This window comes from Arachis duranensis, chromosome 3 (genome assembly GCF_000817695.3).
Source record: "Arachis duranensis cultivar V14167 chromosome 3, aradu.V14167.gnm2.J7QH, whole genome shotgun sequence".
In the NCBI taxonomy this organism is placed as follows: domain Eukaryota; kingdom Viridiplantae; phylum Streptophyta; class Magnoliopsida; order Fabales; family Fabaceae; genus Arachis; species Arachis duranensis.
Genome location: NC_029774.3, coordinates 102918533 through 102936363, shown reverse-complemented (window position 1 = coordinate 102936363; position 17831 = coordinate 102918533). Strand labels below are relative to the sequence as shown.

The following is a 17831-nucleotide window of genomic DNA, read 5'->3' as shown; positions in this document are numbered from 1 at the left end:
GGCCTGTCTGGTAGAGTAGGTATGGCTCTGTCTATGGCCCAAGATTTAGAGAGATCAATTTCATCCTATTTGATAAGGCGTGGTATAGTGACGTTTGTCTTTGTCATGTCCGTAACAAACAAAGTTATTTCATGATCACTAGTTTTTAGAAAGACTCGAGAATTACAAGTATTCATCACCTTGTACTGAATCCTATACATTAAAACTGTAGGAATAGATCCTTTACTCATGTCCAAGGCATGAAGTCTAATATTGAGAAAAAGTGAGTCTAGGATATTTCTATCTAATAAGCTCACAGTTTTATTGGAAAAACAATTGATATAGATCAAATCGTGCCCTAGACTAGTTTCAACTATTTCTATAAGGGAATTATGGAAGCTATTATGCCTAACATCTCAAGCACATGAGGATGGAAGTATTTAAACATTCTCTAATGAGTGATTTGATTGCTACTTGAAGACATCCTATGTGAAGATATTTATATTTTTAGATATGTTATTGGATAGATTGTTTGTAGAAGGTGGAATTCCTTACCGAATTCTAGCCCTAGAGGGATATTATTTTCGATGGTTTTGATAATGTAATCAGATTTACCGGCACGTTTGGTCTTTTCAGAAATGTATAGTTCATCCTGGGGAATACTTAGTATTTCACAGTTGTCTATAGCTTGGTTATTATCTTCAAAGCAAACTTCTTCGAAGATATTATGTTTGGGAGAGAGTTCCTCAATTTGAGTCACTTTCTCAAAAAGAATGTTGGACCTTGTGTGGGAGTTTGAGGAATTATTTTAAATTTGTTCTTTGAAATGTCGTTTGAGGGAGCGAATGAAAGACATTTTCTTTTTCTTAGTCCAGTTATGGGGATTGGCTACAAAATAAGCCTTCCACTTCTCGTTCCCTTTTATACAAAGGTGTTTAAATAATGCTCTCATAAAAAAACTTACTAATATCATTACCCTCATGTGTTTGGTAAAAAGATGTCTATTAACATTAAACTAGCACTCATCTATTGAAGCTGGGTTTTAATTTTTTTTGGAAAACTAACTTTCTGGATCCATAGCCACCAGGGACTCTTAGTATTTTGTTCTTATCATTTAGAAGAACATAATCAAGTTAGCCTTACTACCCTATCAACGGGTGTTACTGCTACTGCCTCATAAATGATGAGAAAAAACAATATGTACTTTTAGATCTGGAAATTAGTTTTAGCATAAAAGATAAATAAATCCAGATATATACAAGGAAAACAAAAAACATAAATTATACCAATTTCATGCGGATCAGAGTTAGTTTAATATTAATAAGAACATTTCAATATATATATATATATATAAATATTTAGTTATCCATGTGTTTCAATGGTGCACGAAATTGAACTCGCACAACTTCACCGGCAAGTGCATCGGGTCGTTCAAGTAATACCTCAGGTGAGTGAGGATCAATCCCACGAGGATTGTTGGATTGAGCAATCAATGGTTATCGTGCAGATCTTAGTCAGGTGAATAGAAAGGTAGTTATTGTTGTTGAATGTGCATAAACAAAAAAATAAAGAAACAGTAAAGAATTGATATGAAAACAATAGTGGTAAAATAGTAAAGGCTTTGGAGATCCTTTATCTTTCTGGATTAATACGTCATACTGACTACTTCAACGATGAATGATTCGTTCTATGACAAAGTTGTAAGTGATTAACTCATGTCCTCTCATCAAGTTAATATCTTCTAAATCATATCAAATGCCGTTGTCAATGGTCATTCAACATGGCCGAAGATGAATCCCACGCAATTTACTCTCCTTTTATTGATCCTACTCAAAACGCCACAGATAAGGTCAGATCTTCTGGATTGGAGAATGAAGATCTATGATTCTAGCCTTAGCGCCACAAGAACCTCATCACCCATAACTAACCGGATTATATGTCACTTATCCTCGATTAGCTCCGATGAATTATTGGTTCAGGTGATGCATTCTCAAGCTTTAGCTCAACACTATTCGGATCAGGACTCATAAAGAACTCATGTAGAGAAAGGGACATACCCAGTCTCATTTGGATGAAGAACGACAATACTTCATAGAATGGAATCAAATATATATTGAAATAGGAAAAGTAATATTATTAATCCATAGGAGTAAGTAGAGCTCCTAACATTAACTTAAGAGGTTTAGTTGCTCATAATTTACCGAGAGAACTTAGGTATGAAAGTAAAGTATGATATAAGTTCCCCTAAACCTAAGTGATCTCCTCTTTAAATAGAAGATGCTAACCCTAAAGATGTAAATTTAAATTTAAAATATACAAAGATAAACGAAACAAGGCTAAAGAGTGCTGAAATCCACTTTGGGCCCACTTTGGTCTTGTGCTTCGTCCATGCCTGGTGTTCAACTTGGAGCCTGGGTGTTGAACGCCAGTTAGGGGGGTGAGTGCGCGCTCTCTTGGTCCCTTGGTGGTGTTGAACGCTAGTTTTGGACGTTCAACGCTGGGCTTGCTCCCTTTGGGGCGTTGAATACCAATCTTGGGTGTTTAATACTGGGCTTTGGTCCTTCTTGGGCGTTGAACTCTCGAAGTGGACATTCAATACCAGTTAGGGGTAGTGATCTGGAAGAGAAGTATAGACTGTTATATATTTCTAGAAAGCTCTACAGGTTAGCTTTCCAAGGCCATTTAGAACGTGCCAATTGGACCTATGTAGCTCTATGAATGATTGTTAGAATGCACGAAGGTCAGGATCTGACAACATCTGCTATCCTTTCTTCAGCTCTGAACAAGATATTTCCAATCTTGCTAATTTCACCCAAAAATCACCTAAAATCATAGGAAAAACACAAAAACTCAAAGTAGCATCCAAATATGAATTTTAGCACTAAAACATACTAAAACTTATTAAAACTTAATAAAATCTACTAAAAACACCAAGAAAATGTAATGAAAAAGCGTATAAGATATCCACTTATCACAACACCAAACTTAAACTATTTCTTTCCCTCAAGCAACCAAAAATGAGATAGGACTAAAGAAGAGAAAATAAAACACATAAGGTTTCTGAGTTGTCAGTGAAGCTCAGTTTCAAACTGAATGGGGCTATCAACTCCTTACTTCTGAATAGCTTTGACATCTCACTTTCCTTTGAAGCTCAGGACATTGGCATCCCTTTGGAACTGGAATCCGAACGATATTATTGATTCTCCTTTTTTAATTTTTCTTAATTCTTGAACACAGCTTCTTTTTGGTGCTTTGCACCTTTGAGCCTTGCCGTGACTCTAAGCATTTTGTTTTCAAGTATTACCACCACATACATAAATGCCACAAGCACTTAACTGGGGGAACCCTTTTGATTCAAGTTTAGCTTTGCTTAAATTCCCAGACAGTGGTGCTCATGGTTCTTAACCATACTCTTAGCTTTGGATCACGACTTTAAATGCTCAATCTCAAGCTTTTTACTTGACACCTTCACACCACAAGCATATAGTTTAGGGATAGCGACTCTTTTGAGCTTTTTAGGCCAATTTTTGACCTTCCTAACCATTGATGCTCAAAGCCTTGGATCCTTGCACTTTATTTCTTTTTATTTTTCTTTATTTCTTTTTTCTGTTTCTTTTGCTTTAAAATTCAATATTTTTTCTTTTTTAGAGAACCAATAATACTTCTCTAAATTCATAATTCTTTCAAGAGCCAACATACTCAACTTAAATATCAATCATGCACAGTTAATTCATACATTCAGAAGATAAGGATAAGGCCACCACTTAAAAATAAGTAGAACAACTTGTAATAATACTCAAAACTTTTGTATTTTATTGCTTCTTAATTAAAATTTTATTTAAGTTCAATAGGGGATACGTGAGACATCTTAAAACTTAACTAATAGAAATAGAAATTAACTACTAAACTATTGGAAAATCCTAATAGTAATCATGTGACTCAGAATTGAAAAACAGGAAATAAAGCACTAAAATAGGGATAGGATAGGTAAGATGAAACTCAACTACCTTAATCATGGTCGTTATTGCTTTCCACAGAGGATGTCTTCTGGCGCTTCATCTCTTCTAATTCTCGTCCCTGCCTCTCTAGTCCTTCGACCAGCTTGCAAGGAATCTGATAATGGTCTTTTTGCTCCTCTTTTAGTTAGTCCGTGGTGGCTCTCAACTACTCAATAGATGCTGCTAGTTGAGTCCAAAACTGCTTGGAGGAAAACTCTGCTCTTGAGGATACTCAGGTAGCTTCCTCTTAGGATGGGAGATTGGCCTTTGAATCCTGGCTTGCACTGGTTCCCTTGTGTGCTCCATGATCTCCTTGGTGATTGGGTCTTCTTTTGCAATGAATGTATCTCTGTCAATGAGATTCTAGCCTCACCACATAAGCAAGAGATGAGGTACGGAAAGGCCAGCCTTGACTGAGTTGAGGTCTTGGCTGCAATTTTATACATCTCACAAGGGATTATTTGATGAACTTCCACCTCATTGCCAAGCATGATGCAGTGGATCATCATAGCCCACCTTATTGTGACCTTGGAGCGTTTGCTAGTGGGGAAGATAGAGAGCCCAATAAAATCCAGCCATTCCTAGCAACTGGCTTGAGAACCATCCTCCTTAGTTGGATTGGTTGATCCTTTTTATCAGTTATCCACTGTGTTCCAGGGAGACATATGTCCTTTAGGATTTGATCTAGCCTTGGATCAGCATGCACTCTCCTATTAAAGGAGTTAAGGTCATCCTTTAATGGGGGCAGCTGTAAAACTTCCCTCACTTTATCCAAACTGTAAGCAAGGTCTTCCATCGGACCATGGTGCGCTATGGTTTGAATTCCGGTCCCTCTTCCTTTTGTTTGTTCGACCTCCATAAGTTCGCATAAAACTCTTGGACTTTCAAAATTTCAACCTTAGTTGAATGGATTGGCTAGAATTTTTCAACCCCTTATTCGGATCTACTCTTAAATCTCAGGATATTCGTTATCCTTCAGCTCAAACTTAACTTTCGAAATTACTGCCTTCTTGCACACTACATCATAATAGTGTTCCTCATGAAGCTTGGAGTAAAATCTGTAGGGCTTATAGGCTAGATTGAGGGATCCTTCCCTTTTTGTTTCTTGAAATAGATCTTCCATCCTTTGGTGCCATGAAGTATGAGAAGGTGAAAGAGTAGAGGGAAAAGTAACACCAAACTTAGGAGGTTGCTTGTCTCAAGCAAAGAGAGAGGGAAACAGAGGGAGAAGAAGCATAGAATGCACAAACAGATGAGTGGGAGCGTGATAGAGGGAGAGAGAGTCTGATGGTTATTAATAGGGATGGAGGGGTGTGAATTTCAAAATTAAAATTAAAAAAAAGGAAGATAAAATGACAAGTTTTGAAATTTGTGGTGAAAGATAAGATCAAAGATAAAAAGAAAAAAAGATATGAGTGAGTAGATATGGTTTGCCAAGATTTGGGTTGTTAAAATATAAAAGATTTGAAAAAGATATGAAATTAGGAGATATGGAGGAAAAAGATATGATATGAAAGGGATATGGTTTGAAAAGATAAGATTGGAGAAGAATTTATTTCAAAAATATTTGAATTGAAGAGTTTTAAATTTAAATGTAGTTTGAAAAGAGTATTGAATGGAAAGATATGGTTAGAAGAGATAAGGTTGGAAAAGATTTGGTTTTGAAAAGTCAACTCCCTCTCTCTCCTTTGAAATTTGAATTCTTGCTCCTCCCCCTTATGGGCATTCAACGCTCAGATCTGGCGTTGAACGCCAGTTGGGGATCCAAATACCCCTTCAGGGGCATTGAACGCCCATCCCTCATCCCCTTCTGGTGCTGGGCGCCAGTTCCGGCATTCAACGCCAGGGAGAGGTGCCTCCAGGGTGTTTTGTCCTCCATCTTATGTGTACCTTATCCTGTTTTAAGTGCTACACATGATCACAAACTTTAAAAAGCAAGGGAAAAGATATGGAAATTAATGAAAACTAAACAAAAAATGAACTCAAACTAAAAACGAATGAAGGGAACAGGGACGGACCTACATAGGGTAGGATGGGGCACTTGCCCCGACTCTCATTTTAATTTTTTTTTTAAAAAAGATACATATATAATATATTTTTATTTTAAATTTTAAATGACTCCGTTACAAATAAATTAAGCCCAATTATTTAAAATCTTAAATCCACTTTATCTTTTTATCATTTTGACTATTAGTTAACCTAATCAAATCTAGTCTTCTTCCGTTCTCAAATTCCAGCCATCACCACTCCTTTATTCTCTTAAACCCTTTTCTCAGTTTCATATTTTCAACCTTCTTTTTCTATTTTTTGTCTAGTGGTTATCTTCTCTTCATCAAAAGATAAATTATAAATTCTCTATTTTTTTATATACCTCTCTATGATTCTCTGTATCTTTCAATTTTATTATTTCTCTTTTTGATATTTTCAATTGTAAATTTTAGTTCAAGCAATTATAGTTTAGGTATTAATCTAATTTTTTATACTCTTCATGAATTTATATATTTTATTTTATTCTCAATTTAGTGGTCCTTATTATTTATTTGTTTATCTTTCGTTTTATTTTCTTATATGTAATTATATTGCATATAAATTTTTAATGTCAATTGATCAATTTATTAATTTAGAATATATATTCTTTTAATTTTAAAATTAGTAATGGAAGAATATTTTAATATAGTAATGATTGTTTGGTTATATATATAGAGAGAAACATTCAATCAAAGTGAAAATGAAACAATTATTCAACATTTTTAAAATATGAAAATAAAAAGAGAAATACCTTCAAGATTTGAAGAAAAAAAAGTTTGCGGCTAATGTAATTTTTGTTTTTTTTTTGTATTCGAATAATTAATGTGCACTTTTATTTTATTAAATTTAGATTAATATATCTTTTGATAGTAATGTGTATTTTTTTTTGCTCCGTCAATATAAATTTTTTGGGTCTGTCACTGGAAGGGAATGAAGTATACTAAACATATGGCTGGGTTGCCTCCCAACAAGCGTTTCTTTATTGTCAGTAGCTGGACAATGTTGTTGTCATGCAAGCAGGAGGATGAAAACCTCTTGCTCAATTGGGCCCCCTAGATTGCTCAATTGGCCCCCTAGATAGTGTTTGATACGGTGGCCATTGATAGTGAATCGTTTATCAGAATATTGGCTCTGAAGTTCTATATGACCATAGGGCGACACGCTAGTGACCACAAAAGGTCCTGTCCATCGTGACTTGAGTCTCCCAGGGAATAACTTGAGTCTGGAGTTAAAGAGTAGAACCTGTTGACCAGGCTGGGATTCTCTGGTAGATATCCTTCTATCATGCCATTTCTTGGATCTTTCTTTATAAATCTTGGCATTCTCAAAAGTAGCCTGTCGAAATTCATCCAGCTCATTTAATTAGAGCAACCTCTTATCTTCTGCAGCCTTGGGATCAAAGTTGAGGAATCTTGTTGCCCAATATGCTTTGTGCTCCAATTTCACGGGTAGGTGGCATGCCTTGCCATAGACTAATTGGTAGAGGGACATCCCGATGGGGTTTTTGAATGCAGTCTGGTATGCCCAGAGAGCATCGTCAAGTTTCTTCGCCCAATCTCTTCTAGAGACGTCGAGTATTCTCTCTAGAATTTGTTTGAGCTCCCTGTTGGAGACTTTAGCCTGTCCATTGGTCTGTGGATGGTAAGGGGTGGCCACTTTGTGATGAACACCGTATCTCTGTAAGATGGAGGCAAGTTGTCTGTTACAGAAATGGGTGCCTCTGTCACTAATCAGTGTCCGTGGGACGCTGAACCTGCTAAAGATGTACTTTTGCAAGAATTTCAACACCACTCAGGTGTCATTAGTGGGGGAAGCGATTGCCTCAACCCACTTAGACACGTAGTCCATTGCCACCAGGATGTAGGTGTTTGAATATGAGGGTGGAAAAGGTCCCATGAAGTCTATTCCTCAAACATCAAACAGCTCAATTTCCAGAATTTTTTGTTGTGGCATTTCGTGATTATGAGGGAGATTCCATCTCGTTGGCATTTATCACAATTACAGACAAACTCTCGGGAGTCCTTGAAGAGTGTTGGCCAGAAAAATCTGCACTGAAGGACCTTGGTAGCTATTCGCTCTCCTCCAAGATGTCCTCCATATTCAGAGCTATGACAATGTCATAGAATCCACTAGGTTTCTTCCCCAGAGACATAATTCCAGATTATACCATTCGAGCATCTCTTAAAGAGGTAGGATTCATCCCACAGGTAGTATTTAGCATCATGCAGAAGTTTACGCACTTGCTGTCTACTATACCCTTTCGGAATGAACTTCATGGCTTTTTAGTTTGCAATGTCTGCAAACCATGATACTTTTTGGATTGCAAAAAGCTGCTCATTAGGGAAAGTCTCGAACACCTCAGTGATGGGCGTGGTTGTTCCTGATGCAGGCTCAATTCGTGATAAATGATATGCCACCTAGTTTTCTGATCCCTTTCTGTCCCTGATCTCAATGTCAAATTCTTGGAGAAGCAGTACTCATTTGATTAACCTTGGTTTAGAGTCTTGCTTGGTTAAGAGGTACTTGAGAGCCGCAAGGTCAGTGTAAATAATGACCTTTGAACCAATCAAATAGGATCTGAACTTATCCATTGCATAGACAACCGCTACTAGTTCCCTCTCAGTGGTGGTATAATTCCTTTGAGCATTATTTAAATACAACTAGCATAATAAATGACGTATAGAAGCTTGTCATGTCGTTGTTCCAGAACTGTGCCTATGGCATAGTCACTGGCATCACACATTAGCTCGAATGGTAGGGCCTAGTTCGGTGCAGAAATGACAGGTGCAGTGACAAGCTTTGATTTCAAGGTTTCAAAGGCAAGCAGGCAGTCCTCACCAAAAACAAAAGTTGTGTCTACAATTAGGAAATTGCAGAGGGATTTTGCAATTTTAGAGAAGTCCTTGATAAACCTCCTGTAGAAACCTGCATGGCCTAAGAAGCTCCTGATGGGTTTAACATTGGTAGGTGGTGGTAATTTTTCAATTATTTCCACCTTAGCCTGATCGACTTCTATTCCCTTTTTTGAGATTCGATGCCCAAGAACAATTCCTTCAGTAACCATAAAATAACATTTTCCCAGTTTAAAACCAGATTTGTTTCTTGGCACCGCTTCAGCACCAGGGCTAGATGGTTCAGACAAGATTCAAAGGAATCACCAAAAATAGAGAAATCATTGATGAGCGAATATTTTATATGCTTTTTGGGGGTATTTTCATATAGTTTTTAGTAGGATCTAGCTACTTTTTAGTATATTTTTATTAGTTTTTATGCAAAAATCATATTTCTAGACTTTACTATGAGTTTGTGTATTTTTTTGTAATTTCAGATATTTTCTGGCTGAAATTGAGGGACCTGAGCAAAAATCTGATTCAGAGGCTGAAAAAGGACTGTAGATATTGTTGGATTCTGACTTTTCTGCACTCGAAATGGACTTTCTGGAGCTACAGAAGCCCAATTGATGCGCTCTCAATTGCATTTGAAAGTAGACATCCTGGGCTTTCCAGCAATATATAATAGTCCATACTTTGCCCGAGTTTTGATGACGCAAACTAGCGTTTAACGCCAACTTTCTACCCTATTCTGGCGTTAAATGCCAAAAATGGGCTAAAAGCTGGAGTTAAACACCCAAACTGGCACAAAAGCTGGAGTTAAAGGCCAGGAATAGTCTCTACACATGGAAGCTTCAATGTTCATCCCAAGCACACACCAAGTAGGCCCCAGAAGTGGATTTCTGCACTATCTATCTTAGTTTACTCATTTTCTGTAAACCTAGGTTACTAGTTGAGTATAAAAACTACTTTTAGAGATTCACTCAGTACCTCATGACATTTTACATCTGAATTTATATCTTCTACGGCATTGATGCCAGGGCATCTAAGCCAGTTTCACTGACCTTTTCTTTACTGTTTTAGGGTAGTTTCATGCATTTTCTTAGTGAATAAGGCAAGTTTTGGGTGAATATACACTTACACATTGATTCAAGCAACTATTGTGAATTTTGCATGATTTCATGAGATTTTTGCTAGAATTGCATGATAACTTGATGATGCATAATCTCATGACTTTAGCTAGAGCTTTGATGCACTTTAATTGCTTGATTTTAGGACAAATGAAGCATGGAAGAACCACGTTAGCATTCACGTTAACTTAGTTAACGAGAACACTAACGTGGAATGGCAAGGAGCTTGCAACGTTAATGAGAAAAGTGATAACCAATAACGCCTGCGAAGCTATCCATAGCTCACGTTAATAGCCACGTTAACTAAGTTAACGTGGTAGTTAACGTAGAAGAAAAAGGGGACTCCACGTTAACGAGAAAAGTGAACACCACTAACGTTGGGAAACTAGGCAATGCCCCACGTTAAGAGTCACGTTAACTTAGTTAACGTGAACTCTAACGTGGAAGAGGAGTAACAACGCCAACGTTAGTGACACTCACTTTTGTCACTAACGTTGGATCATTAGCATTGCCTACGTTAATTCTCACGTTAAGATTGTTAACGTGAAAGTTAATGTGGAGTTGAATTCAAAGAACCAACGTTAGTGATACTCACTTTTGTCTCTAATGTTGGGAGATGGCTTCATTTACTACGTTAAGAGCCACGTTAACTTAGTTAACGTGAGTCCTAACATAGGAACTTTAGGCAATTGGAGCATTAGTGACAAAGGTGAGTGTCACTAACACTCTCGAAGGTGAAGAACACCCACGTTAAGAGCCACGTTAGCTAAGCTAACGTGAGACTTAACGTAGGGGCAAGAGGCAAGCCAACGTTAATGGGAAAAGTGAGTCCCATTAACGTTTGCGAAAAGGGGCACAAGCCAACGTTAATGGGAAATGTGAGTCCCATTAACGTTGGCCAAGGATTGAATAGGAGACGTTAGTAGTCACGTTAAGACTACTAATGTTGGAGTTAACGTGGGTATATAAGGATGGAACGTTAGTGGAAAAAGTGAATACCACTAACGTTCTCGCACCTAAAAATGTGACTCAACGTTAATCTCACTAAATGCCCAAGCCTAACTCATATTTCTCTGCAAGCTGGGCCCAATAAAGATGAGAACTGCTTCAACTCAAGGTCCAGAGCCCACATCCAAGACTTGAAGAACTCACTAGAAGATCATGAGGAGTAGTATATATAGGAGTAGTTTTGAACTAGAGAGAGCTTGGCACTTCTGGGCACTACTCTCTATAGATTTACTTTTTCTGCACTTTAGCATGGATTCTTCTTTTCTGCTATTTTTCATTTCTAGAGCTATGAACAACTAAACCCCTTTCATTGGGTTAGGGAGCTCTGTTGTAATTTGATGGATCAATTATAGTTTTCATTCTTCTTCTTCTTTCTTTTCTCTTGATCTTACTAGAAAGCTTTCAATCTTAGTTCAATTGGTTAGTTGTCTTGGAAAAAAAACTCTCCATAATTAGATCTCCTTTGGGCCTTGGAAAAGGGATGAGGAGATCATGCTAGAAATGCTTTCTCATGTTGGAGCAAATTGGGGTTTGGATGGATATTGTGACATGTAATCCTACCAACACTTTGATTTGGGAATACATATGGTATAATCAGTGACCACACTTCATCTCTTCCCATGAGCAATTAAATCAAGGAATTGGACAATTGTTCAAGCTTAGAGAGATTGGATTGCAAAGGAATTGGGATCCAATCACTTAAGATTGCCAAGGAGATCAATGAATGCATTGATTGAGGAAGAGATGAGAATGAACTTGATCCGGAGAATGCAACATCTCCTGAACCCAATGATTTCCCCATATCTTATCTTACCCATTCTCTTTACTTTCTGCCATTTAATTTCATGCTTGTTACCCCCAACTCCCCATTTAAGATTCTGCACTTTAATTCCTGCTATTTACTTTCCAGTCATTTAATTTTCTGCAAATTCCAAATCCAATTTCTGCTCAGCTCAACTAGCACTTTCTTCTAACTAAAATTGCTTGACCAATCAATCCCTGTGGGATTCGACCTCACTCTACTATGAGTTTTACTTGACGACAATTCAGTATACTTGCCGAAAGGAAATTTGTTGAGAGACAAGTTTTCACGCATCAAGTTTATGGCGCCGTTGCCGGGGATTGATTTTGAATGAACAATGATTAAGTTTGAAGATCACTAGATTGAGCATTTTTCCTTTTTGTTTAGTTTATTCAGTCAATTTCTGTTAGTTGTTTTGATTTATTCCTCACCCCTGCACCCCCTTAGTTTTGTTTCACTCTTCATTTCTTTGTATATTATAATTCTGCTCACTAGAACCTGAAAGAACCCTTTGGAGACGACGAAGGGAGACAAGAGGAAAAAGGATTATTGGTGCTGAGGAAGCAGAGGAAGAGTATTTTGAACCCAACATGGAAGAGAATTTGGAGAACAACCATGAAGAGGAGGTTCATAATCAAGGCCATGCCAACCGTGCTGGGCAAGAAAGGAGGGTCTTAGGATCCTATATCAACCCTAATCCTGGAAACTGTGGGAGCAGCATTCAGAAACCCACCATACATGCCAACAATTTCGAGCTAAAACCCCAGCTCATCACTTTGGTGCAAAATAATTGCTCATTTGGAGGAGGTGCTCAAGAAGACCCTAACTAACACTTGACCACCTTCTTGAGGATTTGTGACACGGTGAAGTCCAATGGAGTCCACCTCGATGTCTATAGGTTACTCTTGTTTCCCTTTTCACTCAGGGACAAGGCATCCAAGTGGCTTGAATCCCTTCCAAAGGAGAGCTTGACTAATTGGGAAGAGGTAGTGAACAAGTTTTTGGCAAGGTTTTACCCCCCTCAAAGGATCAATAGGCTGAGAACTGAAGTGCAGACGTTCAGACAGCAAGATGGGGAGACACTTTATGAAGCTTGGGAAAGGTTCAAGGATCTAACAAGGAGATGCCCACCAGAGATGTTTAATGAGTGGGTCCAACTTCACATCTTCTATGAAGGTCTTTTATATAAGTCAAAGAAGGCTGTGGATCATTCATCAGGAGGCTCTCTAAACAAGAAGAAAACCATTGAAGAAGCCATAGATGTCATTGAAACAGTTGCTGAAAATAACTACTTCTATGCATCTGAAAGAAGTAGCACCAGAGGAGTCATGGAGCTGAACCACATGGATGCCTTGCTAGCTCAGAACAAGATAATCACCAAGCAGCTAGCAGATCTTACCAAGAAGGTGGAGGAGAACCAAATAACAGCAGCCATTACTTCATCACCAGCTCAAGAAGGAGCAAACATAGGAGAAGAAGGTGACTGGGAGCAAGCCAACTATGTTGGAAACTCACCTAGACAAAGCCTTGATCCATACTCTAAAGCTTACAACTCTGGATGGAGAAATCACCCCAACTTTGGATGGAAAAATCAACAAGATCAAGGGCAAGATCAGAGATGCCACAACCTCAACTCCAACAACCATGCAACTCATCAAAACACCTCACAAAGACATTACCAACACTCATCCAACCAATCTTCACAACCACCTAATCTCAACCCACCAGCATTGACAGATGATAGACTCTCAAAGATTGAAGCTCTACTTGAAAGCTTGTGCAGAGAAGTTCAAGACAACAAGGTGTTTAAGGAAGAGGTACGAGCCAACATAAAAAACCATGGAGAGAACATCAAGAGGTTAGAGTCCCAAGTAGGGTACCTATCTCAACAACTTCCCAAGTCCACTGATGGATTCCCCAGTGACACAGAGAAGAATCCAAGAGGAGAAACAAGGAAAGTAAGATGGGAAGAATGTAAAATGATAACCACAAGTGATGGAGAAAGTATGAATAGAGTAGAACACCTTCAAAACAATCACAAAGAAAGCCAGGAGGAAAGAAGTTGTACAACTCAACCTACATCCAAAGAAGAGCTAAGGAAGAAGGATGTGTTGAACCCATATGCACCTTTTCCTCACAGGCTTAAAGGTGGTGTAGCAGGGAGAATATACTCAAGGTTCCTTGATATGTTTGCATCTCTTGATGTAAATATACCATTCATTAGAGCCCTCCAGCAAATGCCTTTCTACATCAAGTATATAAAGGAGCTACTAGCCAGAAAGAGTCCATTGAGAGGTGGACAAACCATAAAGATGAACAAGGACTGCAGTGCCCTCATTCAACCAGGGGCACCTACAAAGAAGGAGGATCCAGGGAGTTTCCACATCCCTTGTGCCATAGGAGAAATAATGATTGACAAAAGGGCTTTGTGACTTGGGAGCAAGCATCAATGTAATGCCTCTCTCCCTCTCTCTCTCTCTCATGAAGAGGCTCCAAATCAATGAACTAACTCTCACTGATGTAATTATCAGATTGGCTGACAAAACTCAAAGACAAGCAATAGGAGTGGTTGAAAATGTGCTGATAAAGGTTGGGAGCTACTACCTTCCCACAGATTTTGTTGTTCTGGAAATAGATGAGAATCCTATCTACCTTATCATTCTGGGAAGACCATTCCTAGCCACAGCCAGAGCACTCATAGACGTAGAGCGAGGAGAGCTGGTACTGAGGATACATGATGAGCAGCTCACCTTCAATGTCTTTAAACCCTCACAAGAATCAGATCATGATAACAGAGAGTTGATGAAGGAGCCAACCAAGGAAGCATTGATGCAAGAAATAAGCAGTGAAGCAGAAACAATACAAATAGAAGCCCCATTGGTTGGAAAGCTATGTGCTCAGGAAGAACCACATCAAAAGGGGATCCAAAAGAAACCAGAACCACCAGAGCCATGCAAAGCTAGCAACAAAAACCCCTTAGAGGAAGAATCTGTAGAAAGCAAGATAGCACTAAGAGAAACAAGGAAGAAAGTACCCAGAAGATGGAGAAACAAGAAAATTCCTACGGAAGATTTCTCTCCAGGTGATGAAGTGATCTCTACATACTTCCCAACCATACCACCTCACCTTCCTACTATTCCATCTCAGCTACCCCTAGTGTATACTATCAACAAAATCATGTCCTTAAAGCATATGGAGCTTATCAACAAAGCTAATGGACATAGGTTCACTGCAAGAGTGGAGGACTTCAAGCACTATCAGCCACCTTGACAAGAACCAAACGTCAAGCTAGTGACGCTAAAGAAGCGCTTTATGGGAGGCAACCCATGTTCTATAACTCTCTCTCTTTTAAATCTCTAATAATAGTAATAATGCAAGGTTCATGGATTTTCAGATCAATTTTGACAACCAATATAAGACTCCTTTACATGCAAAGTATAGTACATGATAAGTTTGGTGTTCAAAGCACACCAAGTGGGTTTGAACACACTTTTTGAAAAAAAAAAAGCGATTCATTCCCCAAACTTGTTGCACCATATCACCACAAACAAGTTTGGTGTACCAACGTTGCATGCATGGGCAGCTTAATGATTGATTGATGTGTATTCATGAATTCATGGAAAGAAATTAGTCAAAAAAAAGAGAGATTTTTGTTTAGTTAGTTCATCCCTTGAGTTTTCCCACCAATTTTTTAATTAATTTTCACATTCTCTCTTTTTCGTGTATAGGGAATCAAAAAGGACATTGATGGTACTTGATAGGACAAATGAGGAAGAAGGATTCGGCTGCAACATCGGGAGTTGGATAGCTTTGGAGACCGAACCCAGAACCTTATAAAAGAGGTGATCCTTGTGCTCATTCAATACCAAACCCCAACTGTCCACTATCAAACAACACCATCAATCCACACCCTTCAACAATTGCCATCTCTCTATATAAACCCCTTCACACAACCTTTCCATACACACCCTATATCCTCATCTTTTTCACTTCTTTCTCTCGGCTATACGTACTTCACGTACACCTTATATTCTCACCTTTCTTCCTTCTCTCAAAACACATTCTTCTAAGACACATTCTGCCTCATATCAACTGAATTCCATCTTCAACTTCATAACCTTCACCATCTTCGTAAACTGATCCTCACTCATGGCATCATCAAGCTCCAAGAGGCAAAAAGGAAAGGGACCCATAGAGCATCCTCCTTTTGATGAAGTGCAATTTAGAACCTTCTATCATGCACTTCAGTATGGGTGGATGACTGAGAAGGAAATCATTTATGAACTAGGCTTTCAATTCACAAAAGCCGAGTGCCCAAAAATCACAGAGAAAGTGGAACAACACCGATGGGAGCTCCTCACCGACCCTGTCACAAGGGTGAATGCCACTCTAGTAAGAGAGTTCTATGCAAATGCAGTTAGGTAAGACAAGAAGGATGACTCATACACAAGTTTTGTGAAAGGGGTCGTGGTATACTTTAGCCCCATGACTATCATGAGAGTGTTGAAATTGAGAAGCATACCCTTTGAAGAGGAGAGCTATCACTCGAGAATGGACCAAAACCCCAATTATGACCAGATTCTACAAGATATATGTGTGCAAGAAGCAGATTGGGAGAGAGGTCCTAAGGGGAAGCCAAAATTTATAAAAAGAGGAGATCTCCTCCCTGAGGCTAAAGGATGGTTCGAAATTGTAAGGAGATCCATTCTCTCAGCTGGAAACAACTCGGAGGTGAACCTCAAGAGAGCAACGATGGTGCAATGTATAATGAAGGAAGGAGAGATCAAGGTTCATGAACTCATAGCTCAAGGCATTCGGAAGCTCGCTGAGAAGAGTGACTCTGGAGGAAAGTTGGGTTATCTTAGCACTATCTTTCTTCTTTGCAAACTGGCTAGGGTAATATTCGAAGATGAAAACCCTGAGTGGATAAAGGTTGGTCTTCCACTCACTTATCGCCGGATGCACGCTGCTGTAACTCCATTACCTCCACGAAGGGTACGGACGAGGCCAGCTCATCAAGCTGAAGAAGAACAACATCCACAAGAGCAAGTTTCAGCCACCCTAAACATGCACCAACTGCAGGAGGCTATTGACACCTTATCTAGGCAATGCATGAAAAATCAAGAGGCGCAAAGGGAGCTCCAAATACAATCAAGGGATCGCCATGAAGAGTCACTTTCTAGATGGATGAATCAACAAGGGGAATGGCAAAAACAATTGATGGATCAGCAACTGGAACAAGGAAGACAATGGAGTAAATCCTTCCACAACCTGAATCAGAAACATGATCAACAACAAGAAGCCATCCAAAGGCTAATCAACATCCAAGCACATCAAGGAGCACACATTCATGAGATGCATAGGAAACAAAGAGAACAAACAGATCTTTTCGATGAATATAGAACATTCTCGGAAGGAGTCTACATGAGTGAGACTGGATACCATGTGAATACCCAAGCCAGGCTTGGATATCTAGTCAGACAATTACCTGTTTTGCATCCAGGAATCACAAAATATGAGGATGTAAAGGATGAATTAGCATGAGTGGAGCGCGAAAGGGCTGAACAAAGTCATGAATCGGTAAGGAAGGCACTAGAAGATTGGAAATTAGCTAGAGCAAATCGGATGAGAGGAAGCACAAGTGGACAAAGCGAATCTAAAAATGGCAAGGGAGCAAAAGAGAATGAGCATACCAACAATTGAAAGGTGGTGAAGTTCCTCCTTAGTTTACTTTCTTTTTCAAAGCTTTAAATAAGGAAAATCATGTATGAAATAGAACATGCTTCCATGGTAGTTTAGAATTTTCAATTATGCATTTAAGTTTCATTGCTTAGGTCAATGTTATTGAGCTTAATGTCTTGAATGCTCACTTTCATCTTCCTTACTTATATGCTTGTCTCTCTAAGTTTATCTAAAAGAAAATGTTATGGGAAGAACAAGAGTGAAGTCATTTTGTGAAGTGCATTCTGAATGTTTGTGGTAGGATGATTAGTAAGCTAAGTTGGTTCACCAAGAAAGGAAAGAAAGCAACTATCCATCCTAAGTCCTATGTTTG

The 17831-nt window shown here is 38.7% G+C and overlaps 1 protein-coding gene across 1 annotated transcript; it reads right to left on the bottom strand.

The window, feature by feature from the left end:
- Positions 1 to 7367: 7367 nt before the first annotated feature.
- LOC107479898 (uncharacterized) lies at positions 7368 to 8596 on the bottom strand. Its single transcript, XM_016099996.1, has 2 exons — positions 8496 to 8596; positions 7368 to 7758 (listed from the first exon to the last, which is right to left on the bottom strand). Exons 1-2 carry the CDS (start codon positions 8594 to 8596, stop codon positions 7368 to 7370), a joined length of 492 nt encoding a protein of 163 aa, XP_015955482.1.
- Between the last annotated feature and the right edge of the window lie 9235 nt (positions 8597 to 17831).